The sequence below is a fragment of the Dermatophagoides pteronyssinus genome, unplaced genomic scaffold (genome assembly GCF_027571235.1).
Source record: "Dermatophagoides pteronyssinus isolate colony J.1.1.1.1 unplaced genomic scaffold, Derpt_VIB-CSIC_2022.12 sq0019, whole genome shotgun sequence".
NCBI classification, from domain to species: Eukaryota; Metazoa; Arthropoda; class Arachnida; order Sarcoptiformes; family Pyroglyphidae; genus Dermatophagoides; species Dermatophagoides pteronyssinus.
In genome coordinates this window covers 225,287-238,591 of record NW_027461543.1, presented here as the reverse complement: position 1 = coordinate 238,591, position 13,305 = coordinate 225,287, and the positions used below count along the sequence as shown (strand labels likewise).

General features: G+C 28.8%; 1 protein-coding gene across 1 annotated transcript in view; it reads left to right on the top strand.

Annotated features, from left to right (window-relative positions):
• LOC113790632 (uncharacterized) overlaps positions 1 to 13,305 on the top strand; it is a 33,639-nt gene that overhangs the window by 15,520 nt on the left and 4,814 nt on the right. The window contains exon 3 of the mRNA XM_075822707.1: positions 8,035 to 8,468. Coding sequence (XP_075678822.1) covers positions 8,162 to 8,468 — 307 coding nt within the window. The 5' untranslated portion in view covers positions 8,035 to 8,161. The remainder of the gene's footprint in view (positions 1 to 8,034; positions 8,469 to 13,305) is intronic.

Genomic DNA, 13,305 nt, shown 5'->3' with positions numbered 1-13,305 from the left:
CATTCAAAAAAAATTGAAAATTGAAAAAAAAAGATTTTCAAAATCAATTAGTTTTTCATTTGCTTGATTCGCCTGCTTTGATGGTTACACAACCTGACCTGTCGTAAACATCCAAAGATCTGGGTGTGTTTTGTCTGTATGAATGAATGAGGGTTTTTTTTTTTGTTGACCACCAACCAGATGATCCGCAACAACAAAGTTCATCGATCGGTCAATCATTTGTTGTTTCGGTTGTTGTTATAATTCATCATCAACTTTAACCTTTTACGTCATTATTATTATTAAGTAAGTTAAGTTTGGTAAGCTAAGAGATGATGATAAATTACATATTTGCCATCTAGGTGTGTTCAGGAAATTTTTCGTTTTCTTCGTCTTCTTCTTTCTTTCTTTCTTTCCTTGTTTTCTTTTGTAGAAATATTCATTCGAAAGAAAGAAGAAAATGTTTAAAGATATCCAAAGAATGAAAAGGTCTTTTTTTCTTCCTTTTGAATATCGCTTGGAATCCGGCTTCCAGCCGGTAATTCTTTCGTTCGATTCGGTTTGTTTGTTGACGATATTTGGCTTCTCATCAGGATTCGATACCAGAAATGAATGAATATTTTTTTCCCGCCTAATTTGATCGATTTTTTTTCCTCTCACACATTGATCTCATCATTGAGGATTTTCTCAGGATTTTATCTCTCTTTCAATCACTCACTATGTAAATCTATCGTTGGCTGGCTGGTTGATATTTTGGTTGTTGTTGTTTAGTTAACCTCATTTCTCGTTTTACAAAAAAAAATCTCATCATCCGACAATAACGACGACCTGAAACATTTCTGTTTCTCATAATCAACAATAACAACAACAAAATACCGGTAACGAACAAATTTCAACAACAACAACAACAACAAAACTATGATGACTAGCTATAACAACAACAACAACAACCAAAAAATGGCCACCTTGAACCAAAAAAAAAAAAAAAAAAAACAAAGAATCTTTTCATATATTTAGTTACACATCGCCCAAATGACTAAAAAAAAGCACTTTATTAGATAAAGTAATGTAAATAAACATGGCGTCATGTTGTCTCTGTGTGTGTACAGTGTTTATGAATGATTATTATGATTAAAGTCAAAGTTCAATATTGATGATGAGTGATGCCAAATGTTATTATTATCTGGATGTTGATGATGCTCACATATATCATCATCATCATCAGTCATTCATTTGAACATCTTTTTCGATTCTATTTTCTGCTTTCTAAAATAAATAAACAAAATATGAATATGATAGCCGGATATATGACTGGCTGTGAAACAACAATTGAAAACAAGCATAGTTTTGACGTTTTTTTCTTCTTCTTTTTGCTTAATAATAATTTATTTCAATTATAATGATGATAATTGGGCGTTGTGTATGTATATCCATTGTCATTGTCATGACATGGTTTTTCTTGATGAAAAAAAATTACTCCAGAAAAGACAATGACAATTGAAGAAAAAATTTGACATGTTTTGTTTTTGTTTTCGCATCATTAATTTTTATTTTTTTTGAATGGTCAGTTACTATTGTGGTAGGTCTAATTTCTTTTCTTTTTCTTCTCAAAAATTAAGTCTTTTAAGTTTGGAAAATACAGTAAGTTTAATCGATACTTGATCGGTTTTTCAATTGATTTTGTTTCGGATCGATTTTTCAATCAATGATTTTGTTCCGGGCGAGCGCGCACGCAAGTGAGAAAAAAAAGGTGTAAAACATTTCCAAATTATCATCATCATCGTCATCATCAAACATCTTAAATACAATGTGCTAAACATGATGATCATCATTTGAAATTCAAATCTCTTTACTCAATCATCATAATCATCATCCTTTCTACCAAATAGAAACATCAGATTCAGATATCATTCATTTGTTGTGGTAACCAATAATCATTTTGGTTTGTTGATTATCAACCACCAACCAAAAAAAAATGATGTGTAAATCACGAACATCATTTCGATGATAATCATACAAGAAAGTAAAAAAAAATCTTATTTAAAATCTTCTTTCTGCGAAAATAACAAGGTATTAAACACACACACACAGTTGGGTTTAAATAGTGGGCCAAAATCAAATGATATCTGATTATCATCATTATTACTTTTGACTTTTCACTTCTTAATCATCATTATCATCATTATCATAATGAGAATTTTATTTTAAAATCATTTTTTTTTTGGAGAAAACAAAATTACAAAATCAAGCTCTTGGCATGGATTATTATATGATGTGAGAAAATATGATTAAAATTTTGGTAAAAAAATTACAAAATTATAGTCTCTCTTTGAAGAAAAAAAAATTACACACATTACACATTTATAGCAATGTTTACACATACATATTATGATTTGATTTTTTGGTTTTTTTTCATTTGATTTTTTCCAATTTAGTCCTTTGATTACATTATTTTTTTTTTTCGTTTTCATTTGGAAATTTAATTCAATTTCCCTCCCAAACACACACACACACACACACAGAGAGAGAGAGAGAGAGAGAGAGAGAGAGAGAGAGAGAGAGAGAGAGAGAGAGAGAGAGAGAGAGAGAGAGAGAGAGAGAGAGAGAGAGAGAGAGAGAGAGAGAGAGAGAGAGAGAGAGAGAGAGAGAGAGAGAGAGAGAGAGAGAGAGAGAGAGAGAGAGAGAGAGAGAGAGAGAGAGAGAGAGAGAGAGAGAGAGAGAGAGAGAGAGAGAGAGAGAGAGAGAGAGAGAGAGAGAGAGAGAGAGAGTTACTTTGATGAAATTGATAGATTTGGATCAAAAATTGAAACGAAAATATGATTTTTTCTTGTTCATCCTTTCATCAACACATATGATGATTTGATTTTTGATTTGATTTTTTTTTCGTTTTTGGCCATCCAGGTTAATCGGAAAAAATTTATTTTTATAAAAAATATCGACACTCGTCACTCTTTCGCTTTTTTTCTGATGATGAAAACATCAATGATGATGTCAATAATCTTATTGATGTAATGTTATTTGTGGAAAAAAAGGTTTAAAATATCCGGATGAAACATTAAAAAAATTGAAAAATTTTTCATCAATAAAAAAACGACTAAATATGGACTGATTTTTTTTTGATTTTTGATTTTGGCTGTCTGGCTGGCTGGCTGGCTGCCCATTTAAAGTAATAATCCACATTCACATACAGACAGACAGTGTGTGACAAAGTTCAAAGTTTATTATATCGTTTACACTGAAAACAGCCTTTGGGTCGTCATTGATGATCAGTATGATGAGTCACGAAAAAAAGTTTAGATTTAGGTCGATTTTTATATAACTTAATTCTTGATCTTTGATGATGATGATGTTGATCATCATTTGGTAGTTTTGGTTCACTAACTTTATCCCAAAAGCGCACATAGATCAGTTTTAGTTGAATGAAATGGACCAGATCAAAAAAAAAAAATCATGATACAGGACACACACACACTACTACTCTACTATCATTATCCAATGACTTAATCATCTTTTTTCATTGGCTTTGACTTTTTGGGTCTTTTGAATTCAGTTGAATTGGAATCATTATCTCCAAAAAAAACATCACTGGACACACATGGCCCTAGCCATGTTGATGATTGTTGTAACACGCGTGTATGTTTTTCTTTCATTTCTGGGGCTTCGTTTTTATCGATACAGTGGGCATGAATCTCCAGAAAGCAAAACCAAAAAACAGAAAATTAATGAACTGCACACACACACATTTCATTTCGTTCGTTCAAATGAAAATCATTCGAATCGAAATTGATCGCAGAATGAAATGTTCAATTCGAATTGGATTTTTTTTTTTTTGTTGAAAACAAAAATTCTCGAAACCAAAAATTCATTTCAAACATAACAACAATCACGTGCCATTGCGTGACTTGGTTACATTCATCATCATTATCAGCGCACGCGCTCGTGTTTTTTTTAAATTCAATATTTTGATTCTTTCTTTCCGTTGTTACGTAACCCATAATGGTTACTTATCACGAGATTTGTCATCATCATCATCCAATGATACCGATCAATGATCTTATCGATAGACTTTTGAATATCAATTTAAATCGTGTGCATGTTTTTTTCTGTTTGAAATTGGTTTTTTATGTGGTTGGTTTTTTTCGGCAACAAAACGATATTGCAATCCGAAAAAGCAAACTCCAATAAATTATCCCGAAAGGAAAAAACACGTGTTTATATCCAAGAAATGGGCGTGTATTCGTGTGTGTGTGGTGAGGATATTCGCCTCATAACCAAAAATGAATAGGCAATCAATTTTATTTTGGAAAATTTAGCCAAAAAAAAATCGAATAAATCTAAATCGAGTCAAAAGAAAGAACTTAAAAAACAAAAAGAAGAAAAAGAGGCTCGAATTAATTAATTATGCAATCGAGGGAATCTTTTTTGGTTATAAAATTTCCCCGGAATTTTGCCTGGTGGTCCATCCATGGTGGTGGTGGACATTTTGTTTTTGAAAATTTATTTCGCTTTTTTTAATCGATTCTTTTTATCTTTTAATTTTGAAGAAAAGTTTTTGAAAAAAAAGAAAAAATCTGTTTTTTGTTTTTTTTGTTTTTCAAAATTTTCGGAAATTTTCTTTAGACATTTTTTTTCTCCTTGTTAAAGTGATGGAAAAAAAATTTTTCCACTTCTTGACTGCCAGATTATGATGACGAAAAATTTCTCCTTTGTTCGGGTTAGTTTTTGATGTTGAAGAACACATCGGGTCAAAGTTTAAGGTCATCGATTCCCGATTTTTCGGTATTTTCTTCTCATTTTCCATATCACAATCATATCATATTATCGATCTTTTTGCTGATCAAAATCATCAAATCGATAATCAAAACCATTGTGTGTTTGAATGTTGAAATGTCAATCAAATGTCATTCTTGAATAGATTTTCTATCTTGCTTGCTTGGTTAGTGCTTGATGACATAAGAAACAAGAGGATTTTCTTTCTCTTTCGCAACAAAGAAATTGCCTATGACCTTTTCTTTATTTGTATATTTGTATTATGGATGAACTTGGATTGCTTTTGCAGGGAGACATTTCATATTTGGATGTTTTTTTTATGTTTGTTTGCTTGCTTGTATTCAATGTTCGTTCATTGGCATCATCTAAGATTTTCTTTAAAATTTTTTTTCTCAAAATTCTGTTTGTTTTTCGTTGAAAAATTTCACTGCAAAAAAAATGATTAATGTTTTGGAGTTAGTGATATGACTTATTGGTTGATTGAAATTAATAATGTTCATTTTTGAAAATGAAAATGAAAGTTTCGTTTGTTGACATTTGTTCAAATGAAAAAATTGTTAATGATGATGATCCAATGGATAATAATAACAAATATTTCAAGGGTCTCTCAAACAACAAGGTCAACAACAAATGGCGAATGTCATTGTCCTGTGTTTTGACGATGAAAAATTCAAGAAAAAAAATAAATTTCGGAAAGAAAAAAAAGACTCTATTTTGAACGTAATTTTCAATTTTTTTTTAATGAGAGAGGATCCTAAATGTGATCCGTACGTTTTCAAATCAACCTGTTATTGGTAGTTATTTTAAAACATCATTATTGTCGGCCATTTTGGCGCCACGTGTTGAATTTTGATCAATATCTTTCTCTCTTTCTTTCCTTCTCTCCCTCGTTTGGTTTAATGTTGATTAAGATTAATTAATTAATTTTAATTAATTAATTGTACTTGCAATCAAACACGTAAACACAAACACCAAAGAGACACATATATCAAATATTTGATTATAATTAACTTAATCAAATTAAACCATCAAAATATAAGTTACTATAACAAATATTTGAATCTAGGTGTCAAAAAAATCATTCATTTAGTGATATCCAGTTAGTCATCGTTGTCAGTTATCGTTTGGTTGTTGTTGTTGTTTGGTTGCAATGACATTTCCTATTTATTGATGGAACACATGCACACACGCAACACACACACACCTAAATCCTTCAAATTTTAATTTCTATGGAAATCTACTTTTATCTACTTTTTTTTGTAATTTGATCAAAAACTATATCAACAACAACATAGAGATAACAAAGAAAAATATTTATCATCATTACATTTACCGATTGAAATTGATCTTTGTTTTATTAGTTTTTTTTTCCATCAAAATTAACTATTTTTTTATGGTTCTTTTCTTGATTTTTCTTTGGCTGTAATTTTTCATTGATTTTTCTTTAATTTGAATTGAATTTGAACGAACGAAAAAAAAACGACTGTCATTTTGATTGAATCTTCTTCATCGTCTACCCGTTATCTTTGTGTGTCCGTCTTGTTTTTCTCCTCCATATTAATTAGCCGAAAGAAATAAATTTCACTACCAGTGTTCCACCACCACCAACATCCTAAATCATTGTTGTTTTTTGGCCCAAAAGAAAATTGTAAAATAAAGACATTTTTTTTATTGCCAAAAAACTGATTTTTCTTCTGGTTCAAAGTTCTGTTTAGTTGATTTTTGATCTAATTTTTCTAATCATCCACTATATACACACCATCGACCATCTGGACAATCTTTAATCTCTTTTCTTTCTCTCTCCATCACTGGTTTGTGTGTTTTGATGTTTCAATGTTTATTTATTCTCGGTTCATTTCCAATCAATTGCTTTGCTTGTTCATCATCATTCTGATCATGTTATATGTTGTGTTTTTTTTTGCAAAAACAAACATCCAAACTTTTTTGGATACAGATGGATGATTTCTTCGTTTCTCCATTCACTTATTTAAATGTCTCTCTCTTTCACTGCGTCTAATGGGTTAATAAACATTTACATAAACAAAAAGATGAATATCATTATAATCAAGATGATTCTATGAAAAATTATTCATATAACGATTATGTTGATTTTTTTTTTGTTTTTCCCTATTAACCATTCATTCATTTGCATGGTTCGTTACCTTTTTTCACTGAAAAAAAGATAACTTGTTGTTGTTGTTGATAATAACCATCAATATTAGTTCATAGAAACACTAATTATCATCCTTTTTTTCCTGTTTGTTTGTTTTGTTTTGTTTTTGATGCTAATTATTTTTCAAATGAAAAAATGACATAATATTTTTTTTTCATTGAAATTTTCAATGAAAATCATGATTGATGAATGAATGGATGATTTTTTTAACCCTTTGTTATCATTTAAGATGTTTGTTTTCTCATGTCTGTCTGTGTGTGTTCGTTTGTTTGTTTATCTTCTGCTTCAATTAACCAATTAAAAAAAAAAAAAATAATTTTACAACATGTTTTATTTTCGCTCATTTTAACACTTGTGTAATAATTTTGTTTATGTCTAAATAATATCCGGGTGTTTATTTGTTTGTTTTCACATCTGTTTAGAATTTTTGTTTTTTAAATTTTACTTTTTTTTTAAATTCTTGACGGAAATAAGTTTTTATTTTGATTTGTTGTTTTTTTTACAATGCGGTTTGTTTAGATTATTTTTTTGTTTGTCTTTGATTGATTAATGTGATTCTATGATGATGATGATATTCCGGTAAACGAATCAGGAAAATTGATTGACATTTTCACTTGAATTGTTTTTTTTAAAGTTTTTAAAATTGTTTAAAAAACGTTAATTATTGTTGTTGTCAACATTTTTGGCGACTGAATTCATGAATCGACCCAGTTTTTTTTGGTTCCTGGCTAGGCAAAATGGGTTAAATTTTTTTCCCTTCCCCCACGCACACACTTATTATCATAGTCATCATCATCATCATCATTTTTATGATGTAATTAAATCAAAGATAGCAACAACAACAACAACAGCAAAAAAGTAAAAGTGAAAGGTGTCAGATCGTGCAAATGCCAAACTGAAAACGAAAATGATGATGATCATCATATTTTTTGTTTTTAACCCGACTGATATTCAATGAATAAACAAAATTCTCATCCTTTTTTTTCATCGCTGCTGCTGCTGCTGCTGATTCGTATCATTTTGAAATTTTCTATATTTATAGATCGAGCCAAAATGCAAATTTTTTTTCCTGACTAATTTTCGATTTCATTTTTTCTTTTTTTTTCAAACAGCATTTCTGTCGGTTATTCCCCAAATGAATTCAAAGGATTAATTTAATGGTTGAATGGCAAATTATCATCATTGTGTGGAATAAATAATTCAGATATATAGTCAACAAACAATCAATCAATCAAAAAAATGGCACAAATTTATCGATCAAGATTAATAATAACAATATTTTTTATAATAACAACAACATTAATATCGACAAATTGGTCGTTACCAATCACATCATCATCAAATTCATCATCATCATCATCATTATTATTACATGAAAAATCATCTAGTTCACCATTTTGTCAATCACATTCAAATATTATTCAAGTTTATAATATCGGCCAGGATATTTATCTATCATTAAGTTCACGTATAATTTATCGTTTTAATGTTGAACAAAAAAAATTTTATCAACATATATATAATATTAATGAATTATTTGGTAAAAGTAAGTTTTTCATTTTCATTTTGTAATTTTCAATGTCATTTGTTTTTTGCATAACAACAACATTGTAATCATTTTGTTTTTAATTTGATTATCTTGTCTCTGTGTGTGTCTAGTCTATGCTCTGATGTTTCAATCATGTTTGAAGTTTTTTTTGTTTTCCATAATTATAGTTTTATGATTATAATCAATCAAATAAAATCAATCAATCAATCAATCGATAATAAAACATCATTGTTTTGATTTGATTGATTAATTAAATTAGATCCTTCCATATCAATAGGGAAAAGAAAAAACATTCATAGATTGTATGATAGGCCAGGATGATGATGATTTATTTTCATTTGTTTCGGGTGTGTGTTTCTTTCTTTTGTAATATTTGTTTGTTTGTTCTCGTTTTTCATTTTTTGAAATTTTTTTTAAAAACAAAAAAATTTCAATTGAAAAGTAAAATATGGGATGCACAGGGATTATTTGTTTGAACCAATAAATCGTGGATTTAAAATTTGCTTCAAGCTATGACAATTTGACATTTTTTATTTTATTTCCATTGGAAATGTTTCCGAAAATGTTTCAGGTTTTCCCAAAAAATTTTCCCCCTTCTGCTATCTTATCAAATCGATAGTGACATAACTCGAAAAGAAAGAAAAGAAATCAATAAAAAAACCAAACAAACTTTTTTATTATTGAATATTCATTAGTTTCTTCAAATATCAAGTTTGTACAAATTGCTCATCACCATCATTATTACTACTGAATTTTAACTACTTTTTTTCCAAAGTTGGTTGGTTTATCAACGATGTCAACGAACAATTTGAGTTCAATTTTTTTTATTTCATTTAAATTGTTCTACTTGAATGTTTTTTTTTCTTCTGATTTTACGATGTTCAATTTTCTTGGTTATTTTACTGTGTCTTTCGGTTTTTCTTCTTTACAACGGCAAAAAGACAAGCTAATAAAATATTTCGAGTTTTGACTTTTTGGACGAAAAAAGACTTTTTTCCTGAATGAATGAATGAATGAACGGAATGGAATGATTAATTGATCTGATGAATTTGGATATGGATGAATTTACATTCTCTTTACATATTCACTTTTAAGAATCTTTCTTTGTTTCTTTCTTGTTTTTTTGACAGAATTATTATCCGGTAAATTAATGATATAATAATAATGATAATGATAATCCATTTCCATCATCATCATTTAGATTCTTGATTTTTAGCCAAAATTATGTCGATTATAATGATGATGATGATCAAAGTGCTTCATAGTAAATTCTGAAAAAAGCGAAACAACATTTCATTTCGCAAAATTCATTATTTCGTGCCGGTAATTCATTTTTTCTGAGAAAAAAAGAGTGACTTGAAGAAGTCTAATCTAAACATAGTAAACATTTTCATTATGTGAATATTTCCTACCCGAAAAACAAAACCGAGAATAAATTTTCTACAAAAAAAAACAAGAATTAACCAAGTTCATCGACATTAAGATTGACATTAATTTTCTTGATGATGATGATGCTGATAATGTCATTGGTTTGTTAACGAATGTTGTTGTTGATGATGATGATGATGATCAAAGAATATCATCATCATCATCATCATGATTTATTTGCCACCCACATTTTTATTTATCAAAGAAGATAAAGTGCAATGATTTCTTTTTTCCACCGTTAGTTTTTTTTGAAAAACTTAAAAAAACCAAACTCATATTGTTATCTTAATCGAATGAAAATTTTTTTTTCAAAATTCAAAAATTTAAATTTTCTGTTCTTGTTTTTAATCGATGTTTTGTTTGGTTATCGTGTGGTTTTTTTTTTTTTTTGGTAAAAAAGCCACGTCTCACTATCTATAGATTTATGTAGGACGAATGGATTAACACATAAAAACCACACAAACACCAATACAAACACAGACATAGACATATAACGGTAGGTGATTCACTGAAAGCAAGCAAAAAAATATTGTTTGTAGTTTCTGTTGTTGTTTTTCTGTTGATTTCGAATGGGAAAAAACAATGAATAAATAATGATTATAATGATAATGGTTTGCCACATGATTTATTTCATTGTTTTTTGTTTTGTTTTTTATCATTGCTTTCGAAAGAAATGAATAAAGAAAAAAAAACATTTAGATTAACAATGCGTAGGTGTCATCATTATAGGAAAACCATAAGAAACCAAAGAAAAATCTCATTATTATTATCATTATCTCATAAATTGCCATCATTATCGTCGTGATCATCATTTAACCATCTTGATGATGATTATCATATGTGACCACTGTGGTTGTTGTTGTTGTTTTTCTTGACCTTAATCTCGATGAAATGTTAATCCTCGGATGATGATGATAATTTTGTACTTTGTTTTTTGTTTTTTTTTGTTGTAACTGTGTGGTTAATATGTAAAAGAATGTGACAGGCAAAACGAAAAAGAAAAGAAACTATTATTTTTGAAAAAGGTGCATCATTTTTTTGAAGAATATTCTGCAATATTGGCATTTTTTTGAAATTTCTAAATTGATTTGACATTCAAGTGATTCCAGTAGGTTGTTGTTTCGTTCTATCGACGATTATGATATGAAATTTTAAATTTTTTAAAATTTTTTAAAAATGAATTTCACCAGTGTCAAAAGAGTAGGAGGTTTTCATTTATGTCTTATTCTTCGAATAAATCAAACATACAGTGATAGTGATCTCTGATCTTTGCATAAGATTTTTGCTCTTGCTTCTTTCATTAACTCATATTTCGGGTTTGTTGAACCTTTTGGAAAAAATCATGCAAAATGTGATATGATTTTTTGATTTTTTCTTCAAAAAAAAAAAAAAAAAAAAAAATGACAGACGAATGAAGAAAAAAACCGTTTAACCATGATCATTCATTTCAATTGAGAATCTGAGCCTGAAGACACTTATCTTTCATTTGATGATTATGATTACTACCGGATTATAATCTCAGGAGAAACAAAAAATGAATGAATTTTCAATAAAGAAAAATCTGAAAATTGATAAAAAAAATTGAAGTGAAGTTAGCGAAAAACAATCATCTTTTTTAATCAATCTTTGATTTATCGATCTTCATCATTCATTTTTCTGCTTTAAAAAATGAAATTTTCTTTTTCTTTTTTTCTGGGTGCGACCATTATCACCACCATCAAAGCATCATTATGAACGGATTGAATTCGAATGATGCTTTGGTGGTGGTGGTGGTGATGAATTTAACACTTCAAAAAATTGAAATGAAATATTGGTTGAAAATCGATCAATTGAATTGATTGATTTTTTCATCCTCCCATAACATTTTGTTACTGCTGCTGGTGTGTGTGTGTGTGATTGATACATTTAAAATATTGATTGATCAATCGATCAACGAACGAACGAAAAAAATCAGCCCAATCAATTCTTTAATTTTTTTCTGTTTTAAAATGAAACGATAACTGAATAAACGAGATCAGGTTGGTTCATTTGAATCTTATCCAAGTGTTGATGATGATGAATATTTATCAGATACAGATGCGGAAATTGATCTTTGACGATGATGAACCAAAAATAGCATCAGCAATTGGAAGTAAAGGGTTATTTTTATATGTAGATCAACAACGATGATGAATATAAATGATGATATTTCTGATGATGATTTTGATTGGATTTTTTTTTTTTTTGTTGAAAAATATCGATCGATTAATGAATTTTTGATTTTTATCAACAAGTTTTATTTCATCAGTTTGATTTTGACTAATTTGATTTTTTTTGGCTATTTTTACTTATTTGTGTCAAAAAAATTGATCAAATAAAAGTCGTCAATCAAAAATCAATAATTTCGCTTTTTTTTACCCAAGTTATGAATGAATGAATGAAAAACTTTCGGAAATCTCGAAAAATAGACCTTCTGATTATCAATGTCCAAACACCAGACAAACATCTTTGTTTGGTTGAAATTTAGGTCATTTTATTAGCATCTTATTCACTGATCGATCGAAATTCATCAAATTCTTATTGTTTTTGGATATCAAGATCAAAATTCTTGTTGAATTTATCTAGGTTTTTTTTCTGTTTTTTGCACCAAACAAAAATCAGACAACTGCCGCATCTCCAACACAACTTTATTTAGGTTTTTTTTTGGCCCTGTTTCAATTATGGCCATAGATAATCTTTCAACAGGTCAATGTCGTCTTCGCCTTCGTCGTTGACGATATTTTTTTCTCTTATTGCCTGTCGGCTACTATCGATTTTTCGTTTCTTCAAAAAAAACATCAAGCAAACAAAATGATTGAAAAAAATCTTGATTTTTTTCAAAAACAAACGAAAAATTCGGTCAAATTTTCTTTGAAAAAAAATTTAGGTCTACATTGTCGATTGATTGGTGACCGGAGATAAACATTTAAAATTTGAAGCCAGAAATAAAATTTTTTTTTGTTTTTTCAAATTTCAAATTTCGACATTGGAATTTCGACATTGGCTATATCTACACACAAACATCCATAAGACAAAACAAAAAAAACCTGTCCAGTTTTGTTGTTTTTAAATTGACAAATTTTTGTTTTGTAAGTGACTTTGAAATCAGTAAATAATACTTGAATCAAATGATGACTTTGTTTTGAACTATTTTAACTTGTTGGTCATATCTAAAGTGTGTACGGTGTGTATATAGCATGTTTTGTATCTTTTTTTTGCAAGAGAAAATCTTTTTTTTTCTTAAGGGAACCCAACGGTCAAAGGTCAAAACATTGTTCATTCAATTTAATTTAGTTTCACCTAATTGTTTTTTTTGTTTTGCCTACTTTACTTCTTTTTCAGTCGCTGTTGACCGTCGTCCATCATTCGTCAAGAAAATTCCTCTGTT